At 67.5% G+C, this 20,647-nt stretch overlaps 2 protein-coding genes across 9 annotated transcripts; one reads left to right on the top strand and one right to left on the bottom strand.

Annotated features, from left to right (window-relative positions):
• The first annotated feature begins 1,124 nt into the window (after window positions 1-1,124).
• Window positions 1,125-10,982, top strand: TBX21 (T-box transcription factor 21). Of its 3 annotated transcripts, none has more exons than XM_005533803.3 (6): window positions 1,125-1,546; window positions 8,713-8,867; window positions 8,957-9,078; window positions 9,166-9,324; window positions 10,018-10,079; window positions 10,182-10,982. In XM_005533803.3, exons 1-6 carry the CDS (start codon window positions 1,125-1,127, stop codon window positions 10,828-10,830), a joined length of 1,569 nt encoding a protein of 522 aa, XP_005533860.2. In that variant the 3' UTR covers window positions 10,831-10,982. The 3 variants fall into 3 exon arrangements, with proteins under 3 accessions (XP_005533860.2, XP_087924180.1, XP_014117758.1); XM_088068054.1 differs by having other exon boundaries at window positions 1,171-1,546; window positions 8,734-8,867; XM_014262283.2 differs by lacking the exon at window positions 1,125-1,546 and adding an exon at window positions 2,483-2,516.
• Window positions 10,983-11,424: 442 nt separating this feature from the next.
• OSBPL7 (oxysterol binding protein like 7) lies at window positions 11,425-19,896 on the bottom strand. 6 transcript variants are annotated; one of them, XM_088068043.1, is made up of 23 exons: window positions 19,845-19,896; window positions 18,747-18,939; window positions 18,482-18,604; window positions 18,302-18,355; window positions 18,065-18,178; window positions 17,871-17,981; window positions 17,649-17,769; window positions 17,468-17,571; window positions 17,283-17,381; window positions 17,072-17,201; window positions 16,856-16,980; window positions 16,628-16,708; window positions 16,415-16,546; window positions 15,815-15,905; window positions 15,240-15,529; window positions 14,676-14,813; window positions 14,525-14,588; window positions 14,345-14,423; window positions 14,107-14,251; window positions 12,704-12,861; window positions 12,489-12,615; window positions 12,279-12,401; window positions 11,425-11,853 (listed from the first exon to the last, which is right to left on the bottom strand). In XM_088068043.1, exons 2-23 carry the CDS (start codon window positions 18,837-18,839, stop codon window positions 11,596-11,598), a joined length of 2,760 nt encoding a protein of 919 aa, XP_087924169.1. In that variant the 5' UTR covers window positions 18,840-18,939; window positions 19,845-19,896; the 3' UTR covers window positions 11,425-11,595. The 6 variants fall into 6 exon arrangements, with proteins under 6 accessions (XP_087924169.1, XP_087924165.1, XP_087924167.1 ...); XM_088068039.1 differs by lacking the exon at window positions 19,845-19,896 and having other exon boundaries at window positions 18,747-19,079; XM_088068041.1 differs by lacking the exon at window positions 19,845-19,896 and having other exon boundaries at window positions 17,289-17,381; window positions 18,747-19,079.
• Window positions 19,897-20,647: the final 751 nt, after the last annotated feature.

Below are 20,647 nucleotides of genomic sequence, written 5' to 3'. Positions count from 1 at the left end.
GGGGATCTCCACCCGTGACCGCGGATCCCAGGGGGTTCAGGGCTGCCTTTTCTCTCTTCAGGGGTCCCCTTTTCCCTCTTCCCCCACCCGCAGGTGTCGGGAAGGACCCAGAGCTGCCCGGAGCGGGGACAGCGGCACTGTCACCCGTCCTTCCGTGCGGTGTGGGAGCGGCGGGGTGGCACCGAGCCCCACCGGGAATGGAAAATATTGACGGGAGCCGAGCTGGGCACCTGCCAAGGGAAGCGGCCAGGGCAGAGCCAAATGCCTCGGTGGCGGCTGCAGGGGACACCGGGACTTCCCCAGGCACAGCGGGGTCAAGGACAAGTGCCGGGAAGGCCTGGCCTCGGGGTGGGCACGGGACAGGCACGGGACGGGCTCGGCTGAGCTCCCCGGGGGTCTCAGAGCACCCCAAAACCAGCGGAAGAGAGGGGACCGAGCCCTCATCGTGTCACCCCTCCAGCAGCGACACCAGAGTAGGGGAGGACCCCAATTATCCCTTCCCCGTGTCCCCCCAAACCCCACGGCGGGAGCGTGGCCCCCCCACCTTGTCCCTCCATCCCCACACTTGTCCCCCGTGTCCCCACCCCTGCCACGCTCCTCCCGTGTCCCCCCATCTCCTCCTCCCCGTGCCCCACGTCCCCTCCACGTGTCCCCCGTCCCGTCCCTGGCTCCGGGTCCCCCTCCCCGCCCCCGGCCCGCCCCGGTTCGGTGCCGCCCCCGCGGGGGTGGGGAGGGTTGGCAGGGCGGAGCTCCCGGAGCGGAGCCGCTTCTTTGGATAAGAGGCGCGGGGCCCTGTGCCGGTGGAGCGTGTGAGGGCAGCGGCACCGGCGGGGCGCGGAACATTCCCCCCTCAGCCCACGGCGCTTTTCGGGCTTTTCTGGGTGTTTTCGGGTGTTTTTTTGCGGGGTTATTTTTTTTTTGTTGGGTTTTTTTTTCCCCACATTCCTTGGCTGTCCCAGAGCCGCCGCCGCAGCTCGGGGACCCCCACCCGGGACCACCGGGCATGGAGGGGGCGGCGGGAACCCGGCCAGGCGGGCAGCGCTGACCGGAGCCGCGTCCCGGGGCCGCCGCCGGCGGGGACCCCCCATGAGCGGCTGAGCGGGGCCGGTGCCCCCCGCCCGTCCATGGGCGCGCTGGAGCCGGGCACCGGGGCCCCCCGGGCCGCCGCCCCCATGCTCAGCACCGCCGCCAGCCTCGCCAAGGAGCCGCCGGGCCCCCGGGACGCCGCAGCCGCTTTCTTTGGTGATGGCGGGGGACCGGAACCGGGAGCACCCCCGCTCTCTTACGGCGCTCCCGGCGGTTTCGGCGGCCGGTTCCTGGGGCCGTGCCCGCCGTACCGGGCTCCGCCGCCTCCCGCCGCTCCGGTGGAAGGTTACGCGGGTGCCGAGGGCGGTTTCGGTGGCGGGGGGGGCCCGCTGTGCCCCCCGCTCTGTGCCCTGCCCGGCTACAGGGCGGCCGGGAAGGTGCAGGTGATGCTCAACAATTACCCGCTCTGGGCCAAGTTCCACAAGCACCAGACCGAGATGATCATCACCAAACAGGGCAGGTGAGCCGGGAGGACCGGGAGAGAGCTCTGGGAGAGGACCGGAGAGCCGGGGAGAACCGGGGGGAACCGGGGGGAACCGGGAGGAACCGGGGCTGAGGTGCGGCGGGGAGCTGGGAGGGACTGGGATGCGCTGGAGCGCACCGGGACGGAGCGGGAATGGGGATGGGAGGGGACAGGGAACTGTCGCAAGACGCGTGAGGCAGCGCAGGGGACCTGAGGGCACCGAGGGGAACCTGAAAGCACCGGGGACAGAGACCGGCAGCGCCACCCGGACCCGCACGGGCACACCGGGGGTGGCGGGGGTCCGGTGTGGCACGGGGGGTGCGGGGACACCGGCAGTGAGGGGGGTGGGACAGGCAGGGGGGGGCTGAGGGGTCCTGCCTCGCCTCCCTAAAGAGCTGGGAGGTGTTTGTGGAGCTGGGGGTGCAAGAGGGGGCTCACAGGTTTCGAGAAAAGCCTGGGAGGAGGAGGCAAAGCACCCCAGACATCCCCTGGTGCTGTTCGCTTGGGGAGCTTGTGGGAAGGAGAAAAGGGTCTGGGGGTGTCCCCACGTGTATCAGGGAGGGACAGGGGACTCGGTGACAGGAAGGTGGCAGAGGTGGTGTCGCTGCCAGGGGTCTGCGGGCGGCTTTGATCCGGCCCCAACCCACGGGCCGGATCCGGAGCTCGGCGCTGCAACAAGTGGCGAGGAGCTGCTGCCGCCCCGCAGCGCCGTGCGAGGGTGGGTGACACCCCCGCCACTCGCTGTCCCCTCCGTGGGGTGAAAACCCCCCCGAGGGTGGGTGACACCCCCGCCACTCGCTGTCCCCTCCGTGGGGTGAAAACCCCCTCGCTGCTCTGTGGGGCAGCCTGCCCCACGTGTGACCAGGGAAGGGGGAGCGTCCTGGCCACGTCTTGCTTGCCAAAAGCGCCTTTGGTGTCGCCACAGCCCTCGCTGTCCCCTCCGTGCCGCCTCCGGCCCGCGCTGCAGGTTCCCGGGGCTGGGAGAGGGTCGGGGGGGTTTTGGGGGGGGTTTAGAATTATCCCCACCTCTGTCAAAACCTCAGTTTGGGGGGTCTGGGTGCCACGCGGGCCCTGTGGGGGTCCAAGACTCGCAGCAAGGGGAGCCCAAAATGCTGAGCTCGTCCTTCGTCCCCACGTGATGAGGATGAGGAGGAACCGGATTTTGCTGCGCTTCGGGTGTCTCAATGGGATCAGGCTGGGAATGGGATCACTGGGAATGGGATCAGGCTGGGAATGGGATCAGGCTGGGAATGGGATCAGACTGGGAATGGGATCACTGGGAATGGGATCACTTTGGGAATGGGATCAGGCTGGGAATGGGATCAGGCTGGGAATGGGATCAGGCTGGGAATGGGATCACTGGGAATGGGATCACTCTGGGAATGGGATCACTCTGGGAATGGGATCACTTTGGCAATGGGATCACTTTGGCAATGGGATCACTGGCAATGGGATCACTCTGGGAATGGGATCACTGGCAATGGGATCACGGTGGCAATGGGATCACTCTGGCAATGGGATCACCAGCAATGGGATCACGGTGGCAATGGGATCAGGTTGGGAATGGGATCAGGTTGGGAATGGGATCAGGCTGGGAATGGGATCACTCTGGCAATGGGATCACCAGCAATGGGATCACTTTGGCAATGGGATCACTGGCAGTGGGATCACTCTGGCAATGGGATCACTCTGGGAATGGGATCACCAGCAATGGGATCACTCTGGCAATGGTATCACCAGCAATGGGATCACGGTGGCAATGGGATCACTTTGGGAATGGGATCACTCTGGCAATGGGAACACAGCAGGGCTCACACAGAGCTCAGCCGCCACCAGATCATCCCGAGGGGCTCCCCAAACCCTCTGCCCAGGGGGAAACAGAGCCGCGTCCCCCCGCTGTGCCCTCAGCAGCTGGCACAGCCCCCCCTGCAGCCCCCCCTGCCCAGCCCCATCCCCGTGCCCGGGGGGTCCCTTTCTGCCCGGCCTCGCCCCCCGGCTCGCTCGGCCGAGAGACAGATGGTGTCACTTCGATGCTGAGCCCAACCTGCTTAATGTGTTGGAAGTCTAAACACGTTAGGGCCGCTTGGTTTGCCACGGCCCCGCTCCCAGCGCCGGCACGGATGGGGTGACACGTCCCCAGTGCCACCCTAGGGGGTGACACGTCCCCAGTGCCACCCTAGGGGCTGCCGGGGACCCCAAACCGGCGCTTGTCACCCGCCGCCCTTCAGGCCTTGCAGGAATGTGCTGAAATTCCGCTTTTTTGGGGTTTTTCTCCCCCCTTTTCTCCTCTTTTTCCCAGCTGGGTGCTGGGAGCTCTCCCTGCTGTGTCAGGGTCTGGGAAATTGGGGTGGCCCCACAGATCCCATCCCCCCCCTGTCCTGCCCGGACTGAAACCAGGCGATTTTGGGGTTTTTTCCCCAGCACCATCCCCCCACGATGAGGGGCTGAGTGAGGGGGGGGCTCGCTCTGTGCAGGGGGGGCTCGGGGCGAGCCCAGCCCGTGGGGAGCGTCAAAGTCAGAGCCACAGAACATCCGTTTTCCCCCGAGCCTGAGCCGCTCGTGCAGCGCTCGGCGTGCAGGGCTGCTGAGACAGGAAAAACCCCAGCGCGGGGCTCCAGGGGGGCCTGAACCCCAAAAAGGGGACCCGAACCCCAAAAGGGGATCCGAGGGGAATCTGAACCCCAAAAAGGGGACCCGAACCCCAAAAAGGGGATCCGAGGGGAATCTGAACCCCAAAAAGGGGACCCGAACCCCAAAAAGGGTATCCGAGTGGGGACCCGAAACCCAAAAAGGGATCCAAAGTGGGACATGAACCCAAAAGGGGACCCGAGGAGGGACCCGAACCCCAAAAGGGGATTCGAGGGGGACCCGAACCCCAAAAAGGGGACCCGAGGGAGGACCTGAACCCCAAAAGGAGACCCGAAAGGGGACCCGAACCCCAAAAGGGGATCCGAGGGGGACCCGAACCCCAAAAAGGGGACCCGAGGGGGACTCGAACCCCCAAAAGGGGACTTGTCCCCCAAAAAGGGGACCCGAGGGAGGACCAGAACCCCAAAAGGGGACCCGAAGGGGACCCGAACCCCAAATCAGGGACCTGCCAGGCTGGGGGGCTCTGGGGCAGGACATGGGACACGTTCCCATCCCGCCGGTTCCTCAGCGCTGATGGGGTGCAGCCCCCCCCGGGACCCCCGGGGAGGATTTGGGGCTGGGGGCTGGCTTGGGGACACGGTGGCACTGGGGTGACCCTGGCCAGGCGCTGGGATTTTACTGCTGCCGCCTTTCCTGCTGTGCCGCGCTCGTCCCGAGCCACCCCGACATCCAAACCCAAATTCCTGCCGCTCTCCCACCCTGTCCCCGTCCCCCCCCGAGGTCCCCCCGAGGTCCCCCCGGGTCCCCCCCGGTCCCCCCGGGTCCCCTCCGGTCCCCCCGGGTCCCTCGGGGCTCTCCAGCTCAGGATTTCTGTGGAAACCCCCAAGGACTCTCCGGGCACGGGGAATTCCTGCCCTGGGGTTCTGCGGCCGAGCCGCTGCACTTTGGGGTGACGCAGGTCCCGTCCTGGCATTTTGGGGGTGCTCAGGGGCTGGCCCTGACTTTTGGGGTGTCACGGGGCCTGCCTTTGCCTTTTGGGGTTACACAAAGGGGTTTTTTGCATTTTGGGGTTACACAAAGGGGTTTTTTGCATTTTGGGGTTACACAAAGGGGTTATTTTGCATTTTGGGGTTACACAAAGGGGTTATTTTGCATTTTGGGGTTACACAAAGGGGTTATTTTGCATTTTGGGTTACATAAAAGTTGGGGTTTTTTCCCTTTTGGGGTTACGCAGGGATCCCTGTGTTTTGGGGTTACCAAAGGGGGTTGTTTTTGCCTTTTGGGGTTACACAAAGGGGTGTTTTTGCCTTTTGGGGTTACACAAAGGGGTGGTTTTTTTGCCTTTTGGGGTTTTGCAGGGATCCCGGTGTTTTGGGGTCACACGAGGCTTTGATTTGAGGGGTGGCCGAGCACGAGGAGGGGACACCAGAGCTGGCAGCGCCCTTTGGGGACACTCGGGGCTGGCTGTCCCCACACGGGCTGGCCTGGGGACACGGCGTGCCCGGCTGGCAGCTGTGTCCCGCTTGTCACCGTGTCCCGCTGCGCTGGGACATCGAGCCTGTCACCCACAGCGGGCAGCGCAGATGTGCAGATGTGCAGATGTGCAGTGCAGATGTGCAGTGCAGATGTGCAGATGTGCAGTGCAGATGTGCAGATGTGATTGTGCAGATGTGCAGATGTGCAGATGTGCAGATGTGCAGATGTGATTGTGCAGATGTGCAGATGTGATTGTGCAGATGTGCAGATGTGCAGATGTGCAGATGTGCAGTGCAGATGTGCAGATGTGCAGTGCAGATGTGCAGATGTGCAGATGTGATGTGCAGTACAGATGTGCAGATGTGCAGATGTGCAGATGTGCAGATGTGGAGATGTGATGTGCAGTACAGATGTGCTGATGTGCAGATGTGCAGATGTGATGTGCAGATGTGCAGATGTGCCGCACAGCTGGCCAGTGGCACCGAGGCTCGTCCTGCTGTGGCACCGTGGCGAGTATTGTGTCACGGTGCCATGCACTGGTGTGTGAGCATGTCATGTCACGGTGCCATGCACTGGTGTGTCACCACTGCGCCGTGTCACCGTGCCATGTTTTGGTGTGTCACCATTCCACGTCACCGTGCCATGTCCAGCAGCTGTGCCATGTCACCGTGCGGTGCTTTGGTGTCACCGTGCCGTGTCCAGCAGCTGTGCCATGTCACCGTGCCATGCCGTGCCACCCCGCCGTGTCCCCAGCCCCACACCTGTGCCCCACCGCCGTGCAGCAGCGGGGGTTGGCACGTGTCCCCCGCGGCCGTGGTGGCTCCTGCGGTCCCCGCGCTGCCGTCGGGGGAGGAGGAGGAGGAGGAGGAGGAGGAGGAGGAGGCTCAGGAAGCCGCAGCCCCCCCGTGTCTGCCGGGGGCTGCCGAGGCTCCGCTCCTGGGGGGGTTTTGAGCTCCTGGACCTCCTCTCCTTCCCCCCGTGTCCCCACCAGCCACCGCAGTGTCCCCAGTGCCACCAGCCGCTCTCTCGCTGTCCCCGTGACGCCCCAAACCCCAAAACAAACCCCTCAGCCGGTGAACCCAGCGCTGCCCACCCGTCCTTTTGGAGGGGGGCACCTCCCAAACCGCACTGCCCGAGCCCCGGGGAGCCGAGGATTTAAAAATAAAGGCGAGGCGAGCGCGGTTTCGGGTCTTGCCCCCACCCTGCCGTGCCCGGCCGGGCCCGTGCGGTTTCCCCGCGGCAGCAGCAGCGTGTGAGCGCCGAGCCGAGCCGGGCAGCGCCGGGGAACGCGCTGTGAGAGCAAAAGGCATAAAAAAACAACGCCAAAAAACTGGTTTTGTTGGTTTTTTTTCAATCTCTTTGCACCTCGCAGCAGCTCGGCTTGGTGCAGAAGCCGCGCTGGGAGCTCGGCCCGGGGGTGGCCGGTGCCTCGGCTCGGGGCTGCGGCGGCACCCAGGCGGTTTTTAATGTGGTTGTAATTTTTTATCGGCGGCTGGAACCCCCCTTTCCTCCGTGCAGCCCCGTTGTGATCGCTCCAGAGGAGATGGGAGCCGGCGGGGGAGGCTCCTTTGGGGACAGAAAAGGGGAAAACGGGGTCTGGGAGGGCTCGGGGGGAGCGGGGATGCTCAGGGCCAGGATCGCTGCTGAACGCGGGGAGCGCCTCCTCACCACGGCTGCTTTCTCCTTTATCTTTTTATCTTTATCTTTTTATCTTCTTTTTATTCTCCTTTTTATTCTCTTTATCTTTTTGGTTTTAGTCTTCTTTATCTTCTTTTTTCTTTTCCTCCTGATTTTTCTCCATTTCCCCCTCTTTTCCTTCTTTGCTCTCTTCTTTTTTGTTCTTCTTTTTCTTTTGTTCTCTCCCCTTTCCCCCTCCTTTTTCTCTTTTTCTTAATCTTCATTTTCTTCTCTCTCTCTTTTTTTTTTTTCTCTTCTCCTTTGTTTCTTTCTCTTTCTATTTTTCCATTTATTTTTAATTTTTCTCTTTCTTTTTCTATTCCCCACTCTCTCGCAAGGGCAATTTTGAGTCAGCCACCACCCGCTGAATTTTCTTTCCACTGCTCTTCCCCCGGCGCTGCCCGAGCCCCGTTTCCTGGGGGGGCCAGGGCCGATCCCCACCCCCGAATCCCCCCATTTCTCCCCTCGGGAATTCGGGGTGACTATTCCCGGTGCCTGGGGGATCCCGGTGTCCCCCGGGCGGGTTTTGGGGGGGGTCCAGTGACATTAACGGGGTGACATTGCAGAGTTGGGGGGTCGCTGGTGTTCAGCTCCGGCCATCGGAGATCCAGAAACTCCCAAAATTCCACGGCTGGGGAGGCCAGCGAGCCTCAGCTGGCCACTGGGGGCTACTGGGGGCTACTGGGGGCTACTGGGGCTACTGGGGGCTACTGGGGGAGACTGGGGCTACTGGGGGCTACTGGGGTTACTGGGGTTACTGGGGCTACTGGGGCTACTGGGGGCTACTGGGGAGTCTGGGGGCTACTGGGGGCTACTGGGGGCTACTGGGGCTACTGGGGAGGCTGGGGAGACTGGGGGGGCTGGGGGCTACTGGGGACACTGGGGCTACAGGGGGTCACTGGGGAGTCTGGGGGCTACTGGGGGCTACTGGGGGCTACTGGGGGCTACTGGGGGAGCCTGGGGCGAGTGATGGCCAGAGCAGGGAGCAGAGCTGCCCCAGCCCGGATTTGAGGGGACACCCGGCTGACACGCGGGGTGCAGCCCCCCGGGGTGGGGTGGCAGCTGCCACCCCGTGGTCCCCCCCGGTCCCACCGTGTCCCCTTCCTGCCCTTGGCGCGGGCTGGCGCCCGGCCCGAAATAGCAGCGGTGTTGGTTTCCGATCCGGAAGGTGCTTGGGGAGGGGGAGGAAGATACCGGGGGAGGGGGGGGCTCGGCCCCCACAGCAGCCCCCCAGCTGCCGGGGTCACTCAGCTCCTCACGGGCACCCAGCCCGGGGAGCAGCAGCAGGAGGAGGAGGAGGAGGGTGAGCACCGCGCTGCCTCAGTTTCCCCATCACGCCCCCCCGGCGCTGCCCTGCGCACCAAGGGCCGAGCGGGGAGAAGGGGGGGGTGACGGTGTCCGTGTGTCTGTCCCCTCCCCAGGCGCATGTTCCCCTTCCTCAGCTTCAGCGTGTCGGGGCTGAACCCCGTGGCTCACTACAGCGTCTGCGTGGACGTGGTGCTGGTGGACCAACACCACTGGCGCTACCAGGGCGGAAAATGGGTGCAGTGCGGGAAAGCCGAGGGCAACGTGCCAGGTACCTCGGGGGGGCTCTCCGTCCCTTTCCTCGCCCTCCCGGGGCTGGCGGGGTGGCGGTGACCCCCTGGCCGCTGTCCCCTCCCGCAGGGAACCGCCTGTACCTGCACCCCGACTCGCCCAACACGGGCGCGCACTGGATGAGGCAGGAGGTTTCCTTCGGGAAGCTGAAGCTCACCAACAACAAGGGGGCCTCCAACAACGTCGGGCAGGTGAGCGGAGGGGTCCCGCAGCCCTGGAAGCTCCCGGTGACCCCTCCCCGGCCTGACGGCTCCGTGCCCCCCGTGTTCCCACCGCAGATGATCGTGCTGCAGTCGCTGCACAAGTACCAGCCGCGGCTGCACGTCACGGAGGTGAGGGAGGGCGAGGGGGAGGAAGGCTACCCCTCCCCGCACACTCACACCTTCGCCTTCCCCGAGACCCAGTTCATCGCCGTCACCGCCTACCAGAACGCCGATGTGAGTGCCAGACCCCCTGCCAGTCCCGAGCCCCCTCCCCAAAATCCCCCAGCTCACAAATACTCCAGGAATGCCCCCAGCATCCTCTCAGAAAGCAGTGAGGATATCCCGGTGTCATCACAGCAACCCCAAACCTCCCCCAGGGCAGCCCCCCAGCACCCTCCAAGGTGTCCTGAGCTTCAGGAAAACCCCGCTGGCCTCCCCGCTGTCTGCAGCATCCCTGAGACCCCCGGTGCATCCCCGCAGCGTCCCAGGGTCTCCCCCTGCATCCCTTCGGCGTCCCAGAGGCTTCCCAGTGCCGCCAGTATCCCCTCAGACTTCCAGAACCACCCTGTGGGGTCCCCTCGGAACCACCCCCTGCATCCCCTCGGCATCCCACTGTCCCACAGAACCGTCCCACACATCTCCGCAGCATCCCAGGGGCTCCCCCTGCATCCCTTCGGCATCCCAGAGGCCTCCCAGTGCCGCCAGTATCCCCTCAGATTCCCAGAGCCTCCCCCTGGATCCCTTCAGGCCCCTCCTGGACTCCCCAGTGGCCCCTCCCGACTCCCCTCAGCCCCCTGAGCCCCCCTGCCCCGGCGGAGGGTGGGATTCTGCTGGGATGGGGGTGAAAGGGACAGCGGGGGGACATCAAGGAGCAGGGACAAGCCGCCGGCAGCCCCCTCCTCATCTCCACATCCCCCCCTCCCCCAGATCACCCAGCTGAAGATCGACCACAACCCCTTCGCCAAAGGATTCCGGGACAACTTTGACTCGTGAGTGCCGCCCCCTCCCTCCTGTCCCCCGCTCCCTGGGGGAGGAGGACCCCCCCCCCCAAAAAAAAAACCCTCTCCGTGTGTTTCCCCCCGCACCTCCAGGATGTACACGGCCTCGGAGAGCGACCGCCTGACCCCGTCCCCCCCGGAGGCTCCGGGCTGCCAGCAGCTGCTGCCGGCCCCTCGCTTCCAGCCCTTCCTGCCCGAGCAGTACCCGCTGCCCCCGGGCCGCTTCTTCGGGGGGGAGCGGGGGGCTGCGCTGCCCCTGCCGCCCCCCAAAGACCCCCCTCACTGGTATTTCCCCCCGCAGCAGCCCCCCGCCCCCGGAGCGCTGGAGTTCGGCGGCTACGACGGGGGGTACGGGGGGGGCAAACTGGTGCCCTATGGGGTGAAACCCTTCGCGCTGCCCCCCGCCCCACACCCGCCCCTGCCCTACTACCCCGAGGGGCCGGGGGGCTTCGGGGTGACGGGGGGCTGGAGCCCCGGGCAGTACGGCCCCAAGGGCGGCGCCGCGGCTCTGGGCTGGTACCGGGAGCCCCGAGAGGAGAAGGGGAAGGAGGCGGAGGGCTGGGCCCCCGAGCCCGCCGCCGCTGTGGCCTCGGGGGACTCGCCGGACTCGGGGCTGTACGAGTGCAAGCGGCGGAGGGTGTCCCCGTACCCCTCGAGCACCGAGAGCTCCCCCCCGGCCCGCAACGGCGACCTCTACGACAAGGAGCCGGTCACCGACGGGGGCTACTACGGCTTCTACTGAGCCGCACCGGGGGGGCGGGGGCTCGGACACCCCCCCCGGGCGCCCCAAATCTGGGTGCGAATGGGTCCTGAGTGCACCCTCACCCCCTCCCCGTGCCGGTTTTAGCACCCAAATCCTGGCAGGACTCGAGCGGAGGGGGGGCTCGGCCTGACAATCAGCCCCCGGTGCCACCCCGGTGGGGCGGCGGGGGCGAGCGGGGAGGGGATGGGGGTGCTGGGGGGTGCTGGGGAGCTCTCTTCTTGGTGTCGGTGGTTTTTAAAGGGGGGGGGGGGGGTTAATGCTGGAGTATTTATTGAGCCCCCCCTCGCCCTCCGGCCGGTGTGGGGCGGGGGGGCAGCAGCATATCGCAATAAAGGGGACGCTGTGGGACACGGCTCCGCTCATTTCAGTGCGGGCGGGGAGGGAAACTGAGGCACGGGGGAGTGTGGGAGGGACTCGTGCACCCCCAGCCCCATTTGGGAGGGGGGTCCTGAGCAACCCCCCCGCTGGGTGGTGACGGAGGGGGAGGGGGGAAGGAATCTCTCTGCACACCCCAACTCTTCGCAGCCTTTATTAGCGCAGCCCCTGTGCATAATTTGGGGGGGTAGGGGGGGAAGTGGGGTCTTCCCGCCCGCGGGCACCCTGCGACCCCCTAAACCCTCCCCTTTTATCATCGTGTGCCCCCAGGGCAGGGGGGCACTGCCAGCCCCAGAGCGCCTCAGCTGTCCCCAAGGCTCTGCCCTGGGGCGGGGCTGGGGGGGCATTGCCAGCGCCCCCCTCCCGTTTTTACATCACAGTTTTATGGAAACACCGGCAAAATGGCTCGGAAAGGTGGTGAGGGGGTGGGGGTGGGATTCTGGGGGGGACCAGCCCCGCTGCAGGGCACTGCTGTGAGGAGCTGGGGGGGCTCTGCACCCCCCCGGGTTTGGGGGTGGCTACCAGAGCACGGCGCTGTCCAGGTGGGCGAAGCCGGGCTCCAGGCGCAGTTTCCAGTAGGTGTTGTTGGTGACCCACGACTCCTTGCCGCTGGCATCCGTCACACGCCTGCCGGTGGGGTGGGGGGCACGGTGGGGACTGCCAGGGGGGTCCTCCCATGCCCTGAGAGCCCCCCCAAAATGTCCCCCTGAATGCCCCACACTCCTCCTCCGAGCCATGAGGTCTCCGGAGGGTCTCCCCAATCCTTTAAATCCTCCCTGAAGCACGCAGAGACCCCTCGGGAATTCCACGGGGGGCTTTCCCCATTCCCTGAATGTCCCCTTGAAAGACCCCCTCCCATGGGGGTCTCCCCATTCCCTTAAACCCCCCCACCCCCCTGAGCCACGGCGCGCTCCCAAGACTCCTGGGAAGGGTCTCCACATCCCCCCGAGCCAAGAGGCGCCCTCAGGACCCCCAGGAGATCTCCCCACTCCACGAGAGCCCCCACATCCCGCTGATCCACGGCTCCCCCAGCCCTGGGAGCCCCCCCGGACCTGAAGAAGCGGGCCTGGTGGGTGATGTTGTTCTCCTCCATCACTCGGCGCCGGTCCCGCTGGAGCTGCTCGATCTGGCGCTTCTGCGCCTCGGCCGCCGGCACGTTCCCCTCCTCCAGGTACCTGGGGGTGGGGGGACACCAGGACGTGGCCGTGAGGAGCCGGCCGGCCTCATCCCAGCCCACCCCGCAGCCCCGGGGCGCCGCTGACCGCTGGTCCGGCCGCAGGCGAGTGTCCGTGGAGGGCAGGACCCTGCGGAGCTCCGGGGTCAGCTCGTTCAGCTCCAGCGCGAACTGGGTGAAGCCGTAATTCCTCTCGTGCTCGCGGGGCATGGGGTCTGCGTACCGGGGAGGGGTTTGGGGGCGCTGAGAGACCCCTCCCCGGGGAGGGGTAACCCTCTCGGGGTGCTCTCCCCAGGTCCTTACTGGCTTTCCAGACGCACTGGCCCGGGGCGGGCCCGCGGTGCAGCCCCTCGTGCCACTTGCCCGCCAGGCGCTCCACGGCCGTCCCGCTGCGGCTCAGCACGGCCCCCTGAACCTCGTTGGCCCCCGCGCCCCAGTACCGGGCCTGTGGCCACCGGCACCTGAGCGGGGGCGACCGGAGCCGAGGGAGGGGCCGGGAGCGAGGGGTGGGGTCAGTGGGAAAGGGCGGGGCCATGGGGAAGGGTGGGAGAGGGCGTGGTTATGACAGGGTGGGGTCACTGAGGAAGGGCGGGGTCCTGGGAAAGGGTGGGGCTATTGGGAGAGGGCGTGGCTATGACAGGGTGGGGTCACTGGGGCAGGGTGGGGCTATTGAGGAAAGGGTGGGGCTATTGGGAGAGGGCGTGGTTATAACAGGGTGGGGTCACTGAGGAAGGGTGGGGCCCTAGGAAAGGGCGGGGCTATTGGGAGAGGGGCGTGACTATGATGGGGTGGGGTCACTGAGGCAGGGTGGGGCTATTGGGAGAAGGATGGGGCCAGGAGTGATGGGAGGAGTTTTCTGGAAACTGTGGAGTCGTTGGGGGAGTCTTTGGGAAAGGGCGGGGCCATAGGAAAGGGGTGGAGCTATTGAGAAAGTGGGGGCTACTGGGAAAAGGGTGGGGCCATGAGGAGGAAGCTTCTGGAAAGGGTGGGGTAATTGGGAAGGGGCGTGGCCATTGGGAGAGGGCGTGGCTATTGGAAAAGGGTGGGCAATGAGTGATGGGTGGGGGCTTCTAGAAAAGGTGGAGTCACTGGGAAGGGGCGGGGCAGTGATGGGTGGAGTCACTGGGAAAGGGGCGGGGCATTGATGGGTGGAGTCACTGGGAAAGGGGCGGGGCAGTGATGGGTGGAGTCACTGGGAAAGGGGCGGGGCAGTGATGGGTGGAGTCACTGGGAAAGGGGCGGGGCAGTGATGGGTGGAGTCACTGGGAAGGGGCGGGGCAGTGATGGGTGGAGTCACTGGGAAGGGGTGGGGCAGTGATGGGTGGAGTCACTGGGAAGGGGCGGGGCAGTGATGGGTGGAGTCACTGGGAAGGGGCGGGGAAGTGATGGGTGGAGTCACTGGGAAAGGGGCGGGGCTACTGGGAATAGGATGGGCCAGGAGCGATTGACAAATTGGGGAAGGGTGGGGCACTAAGGGGGCAGAGCCACTGGGGAGGGGGCGGGGCTACTGGTAAGGGGCGGAGCCATAAGTGAGGGGTGGGGCCAGACAAGGGGCAGAACAACAACACAGTGTTTAATTACCAAATCAGCGCTGGGCTAATTAACCTGAGGGGGCGGGGCCAGGGGTATAATAATTCAGAGGGGTGGGGTCAGGGCAGCGTGTGGGCGGAGCCTGGGCAGGAAGGGGCGGGGCGGGGCGGGCACACCTTGCAGAAGGTGAGCTTGCAGTGGTAGGAGGCGTCGCGGGTGTTGCGGATCAGCACCTCGCCGTAGTGCTCGATCCAGCGCGGCCCGCTCAGCACGTTGTGGATGCACGTGGTCACCTTGTTCCACTCGTAGTGGTCCCCGGTCCTGCGGCCACCGCGCTCGTGGGTGGGCACGGAGGGCCGAGGGGCGCGGGGGGTGGGGATGGGAGGGGTCCCACCTGCGGGGCCGGGGTCTCACCTGGGCAGCTGGACGTTGACGGTGCCCATGGGGACGATCTCCAGGGATTTGCCCCAGAATTTGTTCTTCCACCTCATGTCTGGAGGCGCAGGAGGAGGAGGAGGACGAGGAGGTGAGACCCCCCCAGTGCCCCCCACCCTTCGGGGGGACCCTCCCGGTGCCCCCCCGGCGGGCGCTCACCTTGCCAGAAGACGAAGTTTTCAGACTCGGCGTGGCAGGCGGAGATGGGAGGGTGGTGGGAGACCTGTGGCGGGGACAGGGGGACAAGGAGGGACATTCCAGCGCCCCATCCATCCCCGGGGTGCCCCCCCAGGGCCCCCCCAGTGCCCACCTGCTCGCTGATGAAGCGGAAGCCGCGGTCGGGCCGCACGCACTCGTAGGTCTCACCCAGCACGGGGTTGAAGGGTTTGCTGCCCGCCCGGTAGTAGGTGGAGGCGTAGGCGGACACGGCGAAGGCGGCCACGTACACCTGTCACCGCGGCCACCGCTGTCACCACGCCTGTCCTGCCCCGTTCCCGTGAGTCCCGGGAGGTCCAGGCGTCCTCCAGCACCTCTGAGCCCACTCAATCCCCAAATTCTCCCTGTCCCACCATGGCCTCGGGCTCCCCTCTGTCCCCAAAATCCCCAAATTCTCCCTGTCCTGCCATGGCCTCGGGCTCCCCCGTGTCCCCAAAATCCCCAAATTCTCCCTAAAGCACCCCAAACTTCCAGTGTCCTCTGAGTTCCCCCCGCTCCCACATCCCCTGAGCTTCCCCGTGTCCCCCAGATCCCCTCAAGCCTCAAAGCACCCCAAGTGTCCCCACAGTGTCCCCACAATGTCCCTGCAGTGTCCCCACGTTATCCCCACGGTGTCCCCACGTTGTCCCCTTGGTGTCCCCGCGCTGTCCCCGCTCACCAGGCGCTGCCGGGGGTCCCGGGCGCGGCTGGCCCTGTCGAGCAGCGCGCTGTACTCGAGCTCCTCGCAGAGCCTCTGCAGGGTGTTGAGCGGCTCGTTCAGCTGCACGGGCAGCGCCACCCGGGACAGGTCCTTGCCCACGCTGCTCCTCAGGAGCCCCCACAGGCTCACGTCCCCCGAGGGCGCGGGGGGAGCGGGCAGGCGGCTCCTCCGCCGCGGGTCCGGCCCCGGCAGCTCCAGCGGCGGCTCCAGCGGCGGCGGCTCCGCCGGCACCCCCGGGCGCTCCGCTCCTGCCGGGCAGCGGGCGGTGGGATGGAGCCGTGACCCTCGAATCCCTCCCCTCGAACCCCTCCCCGGAGCAGACCCGTCCCTTCCGTTCGCTGTTCCCCGAATTTACAGAGCTCCCCTCTTCCAGCGCCCGCCGCCGCCCCACGGACCGGCCACCACCGGGCAACCGTGGCACAGCCGGGAGGCTGCAAAAACCGGGATCGGCCCCATCCGGCACCCCCAAACCAGGACACGGCCCTTCCAAAACTCCACCGGTGCCCTCTCCCTCGCCGGGGCCCTCCCCGTACCTGTCGGGGGGCGGCCCGGCCCCCCCGGCTCGGTGGCCTCCTCGCAGACGCTGGTGGTCACCTCGCTGATGCACGACTCGTCCTCCGAGGGCTGGGGAGGCGCAGGGACCGTCGGCGGCTTCGGGGGTCCCGGGGGGATGGGGGGGATACGGGGGGGACCCCACAGAGGGGGCGGCGGGTGGGGCGCTACTGGGAATGCCCCCCCCCCCCCCCGAAAGGGTGGGATGAGCCCCGGGATGCTGGGATGGGCGGGGGGTGTCGGGATGGGGAGGGGGGGGGTGGGTGTCGGTGGGGGAGCAGCGGCGGGGGGGCACCGGCAGCTCCCGGCCCCCGCCACCGGGCTCAGAGAGTGCGGAGACCCCGAGGGAGGGGAGGGAGGGGGCTGCGGGGGGCTGGGGGGGACACGGGGAGCGGGGGGGGTCCCGGGGCTGGGGGGGACACGGGGAGCGGTTCCCGGGCCGGCTAATGAGGTGGGGCGGGGGAGAGAGAGGGGAGAGATGAACCCAGAGCAGCGAGGGGTGGCAGGGGGTCCGCAGAACCCCTCAGCCAGCAGAGCCCCCGCACCCAGCAGAGCCCCCGCACCCAGCAGAGCCCCCGCACCTCGTTCTCAGAGGAGCTGGCGGAGAGGAAAACCTCGCAGGCATCGAAGAACTCGGTGTGGGAGTCGGCCAGCGAGACGATGCTGCGGTTGGAGAGCTGCTGCTCCCGGCCCTTGGCGGGCAGCGTGTCCGGCTGCGGGGACAGCCACCGGCTCAGCCCCCATCCCGGGGGGGGCCGCAGCACCCCCAGCCCGCCCCATCCCACCCCCCTGACCTCATCCGGGTGCAGCGAGGCGAAGGAGTCCAGGGTGGTGTCGGAAGAGACGGAGAGGGAGTGGAAGCGGCGCAGGGCGGGCTGTGGGAAGGGGGAGGCTGAGCCGAGCCCCCCGCCCCGCCCCGGCCGGTCCCCTCCAGCTGGGACAGGGCTGACAGGGACGGGGGTCACCCAGCACCCTGCTGAGACCCCAAGAGCAGCACCCCAAGGTCTCCTGTGGCCCCTCACCCCGGCGGTGCCGGCGCTGCCGGGGCGTGGGGCCGGACACTGCCTGTCCAGCGCCAGCCGCATCTCCTCCAGACGGCTCCTCTCGGCCACCAGCGCGGCCACCACGCTGCTGAGCGAGCCGTGCACTGCCGGGGGACACGGGAGGCACTCGGGTCAGCACCCCAAAACCCCCCCTGAGAACCCCACCAAGGCTCAGCCCCGCCCGCCCCGTCGCACCTTTCTGGGCCAGGACCCAGAAGCTGCGCTGGAGCTGGCTGTACTCCGGGGGGAGGCTGAAGGGCAGCTGGCTCTGCGACGACTCCAGGTAGCGGGACAGGTTGGGGACAGAGCCGTGCAGGCGGCCCACCTGGGGGGACACCGGGGGTCACCTGGGGGGCTCCGTGCCCAGGCAGTGGCAGAGCTCGGGCTGGGGGGGGGTCCAGCTCACCCTCACCCTGCCGATGGTGTCGTCCTTGGCGAAGCTCTGCGTGCACCAGATCTTGGTGGTCCTCCGGCCCTTCTTTGGCCTCTCCGTGGCGGCCGAGGGCTGTGAGGGAGAGGAGGGGGCTGCAGCCGGACCCTCCCCAGGAAGGGGGGGCCACGGGACCCCCTGGCCCGGCTGTCCCCTCTCACCTGGCTGCCGGAGATGAGCGGGGCCGAGGGGATGCGGTGCAGAGCCTCCAGGTGTTGGAGCATTCCCGTCAGCTCCTGCAGCTTGGCCTGGCACTCCGACAGCTCTGCCAGGGGCACCGGGGTCAGCGAGGGGGTCCGGGGCACCCCCCCGGCCCTGCCCACCCCCTCGGGCCCCGCTCACCGGCCGAGCAGCGCTCCAGCCCCTCGCTGTCCTTCAGCCAGGCGTCCACCTTGTCCCGGGAGCTGGCCAGCATGGACAGGGCAGGGGCACTGCCCGAGGGCAGGATCCGAGTCCACTGGCCCTGCAGCGGGGCACGGAGGGCATCGATCGCTGTCAGGAGCCGCTTGGCCGGGCTCTGCCTGGCGCTGTCACCCCGAGCTGTCACCCCGAGCTGTCACCCACCTGCGTGTTTGTCCCCGCGGGACCTCCTGGGGGACACGGCTCCGGCCGCTCGCCCTGGTGGTGGCTGCAGAGGCTGCTCACCCAGCTGGAGAACAGCTCCGGGGACTTGATCTGGGGGACGGGGGTGAGGTGTGGGGGACACCACCCGATGTCCCCAACCCTGTCCCGTCCCAGCTCCAGCCCCACAGTGGCACCTTGAGGTGATAGATGTTGTCCTCCGTGTCCAGGTCAACCCTCTGCGCCTTCTTGTTGACGGACATGACGGACTGCCGGACATCGATGGCGCCGTGCAGTTTGCCCTTGAGGACCTGGGGGAGCCCAGGGACGCCTGTCAAGGGGGGGACCCCCCTTCCTCAGGGGGGCCACGGGGGTGTCCCCAGCCCTGAGCCCCCCGGGGAGGCTGCGTGGCCACAGCCTGGGCACACACTCACGTCCTGGCGCGTGGTGGAATATTTCAGGATCCCGTTTTCCAGCACGAAGTACCGCTGGGGACGGAGGGGAAAGCGTGGGGGTTTTTTTGGGAGGGGGTTCAGCCCCTCCAGCGACCCCCCCTCCAGCCAAATCCAGGACCAGCCGGGATGACGGCTCCTGGCGCCGGCTCTGCCGTTTACCTTGTGCCAACCCTTGAGGGGCCATTTCCTCTTCTTGAGCAGGTACCCCTCGTGCCGCTGCGGCTGCTGCCCGGGGCTGCCCCGGCCTCGGGGCTCCTCCACCACCTCCCAGCTCTCCGAGCCCTGCGGGGATGGGGTCAGCACGGGGGTCCCCGAGAACCAGAGGCTGCTGCCCACCTTGTCCTCAGGCAGGGACATTTGGGGGTAAAGCCCCCAAAGCCTCCCCCTGGTCCTTCGGAGCCCCCCCAAATCCAAATGCTCCGACCTGCTGGACGCTGCTGTGCTTGGAAGACACGGTTCTGTTGGAGCGGGACAGGGCTCTTTTCGGAGAGGACGGGTCCTTCTCGTGGCTGCCCATGGCCGGCGAGCAGAGGGGGCGGGGGGCACCGGTCCGAGCCCCCCCTCCCGTCCGGGCTGCGGGGCCGGGGGTCCGAGCTCGGCCGTCACGGCGGGAGCCGCTGCGGGGAGGGACCGGCGGGTCAGGGAGCTCCGGGACAGCGTCCGCAGCCTCACCGGGACGGGGGCCGGCAGGGACCCCGCTGTCCCCTGCTCCCGGGGGACCCTGCATGGCACCGCCGCCGGCACCCAGAAACTTCTGCGTGAGCCGGAGCCTTTGACCCGCCCAGCGCTATCTCGGCTGCGCCGCCCGCTCCGGGTTCAGAGTCCGGCCCCGCCGCCCCAGGGACCGGCTGCCACCGGGCAAGCGTGGCACAGCCGGGAGGGCGGCACCGGGGCAAAGACCGGGACCGACCCCTGCTCCATCCGGCACCCCCGAGCCAGGACACGACCCCTCCAAAGCCCGGCGCTCTCCCGGCAGGGCGTTTGCTCCCTTTGCCCTTCACGATTCCACCGGGGGAAACTGAGGCACGGGGAAGCTTCTGCTGGCCCTGCCATCCCCTCTGGCGCTGTCCCTAAAGGGGCACCCGTGTGTCCCGGCCGCTGCTGCAGGGTGGATCCTGGGATAACCGCGGGACAGCGGCCAAGCCCCAGTACCGGTGATCACCGTGCCGGTAACCTGGGCAGCGGGCACCGCCGTACCGACGGCCACGGCGCCGGTAACCACGGCACCGGCAGATAACCACGCTGCCGTAGACAACCCGGTACCGCCGACGGCGGCTCCGCGCCCCGCAGCTCCGAGGGGAGGGCACCGGGGGTCTCCGGGCTCTCTCCCGCAGGTGCTACCGGGGATGGGCACCGAGCTCTCGCACCGGAGCCGCGCTCTGCCGGTACCCCCGGGGGTCTCCATCCCCCGCGAGGGGAAAAGCCCATCCCCGTGTCCCCGCGGCGGTGTCACCCCCCGGGGCGGCGGGGGCCGGGGGCGGCGGGGCCGGAGCTTCGCCCGGTGCCCGTGGCCGGTGCTCACCTGGGCGGGCGGCGGGAGGGCGGCGGGGGCCGGTCGCATCCTGCCCGGCGGCGGCGGCAGGAAGCGGAACACGGAGGGCGGTCCGGAGCCGCTCGGCTCTGCCCCCTGCTCCGTGGAGGACCGGAGCCGCCAGCGCCGGGAGCCGCCGGGACACCGAGGGCGCCCGCACGGAACCGGGGCAGCCCCGGGGAAAGGGGTCCCGGGAAGGCGGCGCCGCACGGGGGTCCCGGGGTTGGGCATTCCCGGGGGGGGGTCCTCGAAGATCACCGACCCATGAGGGTCTCGGGCATCAGCGACACACCGGGGGAGTCCCGGGAATCGCCAAGCCGCGGGGGTCTCAGGATGGCTGGGGGTCTCAGGAGCATCATCCCCTGGGTGGGGTGGGGTTCCCAACCCGCGGGGGTCTCAGGGTGGCTGAGGGTCTCAGGATCATCATCCCCTGGGTGGGGTGGGGTTCCCAACCCGCGGGGGTCTCAGGGTGGCTGAGGGTCTCAGGATCATCATCCCATGGGTGGGTTTGGGGATCCCAACCCGCGGGGGTCTCGGGATCATCATCCCATGGGTGGGGTGGGGATCCCAACCCGTGGGGGTCTCCGGGACCATTGACCCACCGGGATCCCGGGAATCACCAGCCCGTGGGGGGTGTCTCAGGGCTGATCATCCCATGGGGATCCCGGGAATTACCACCCCATGGAAGTCTCGGGAAGTCTCGGGAATTATCACCCCAGGGGTGTTTCCAGCCACAGGAGTCCCAGCAGTCAGTGACCCACGGGGGCGTGAGGGATCACCCACGCTAGCATTTC

This window comes from Pseudopodoces humilis, chromosome 29 (genome assembly GCF_049639895.1).
Source record: "Pseudopodoces humilis isolate 2021_Gansu_Grassland_sample_001 chromosome 29, ASM4963989v1, whole genome shotgun sequence".
NCBI lineage: Eukaryota > Metazoa > Chordata > Aves > Passeriformes > Paridae > Pseudopodoces > Pseudopodoces humilis.
The sequence above is the reverse complement of the archived record's forward strand: the minus strand, read 5'-3'. Positions and strand labels throughout refer to the sequence as shown.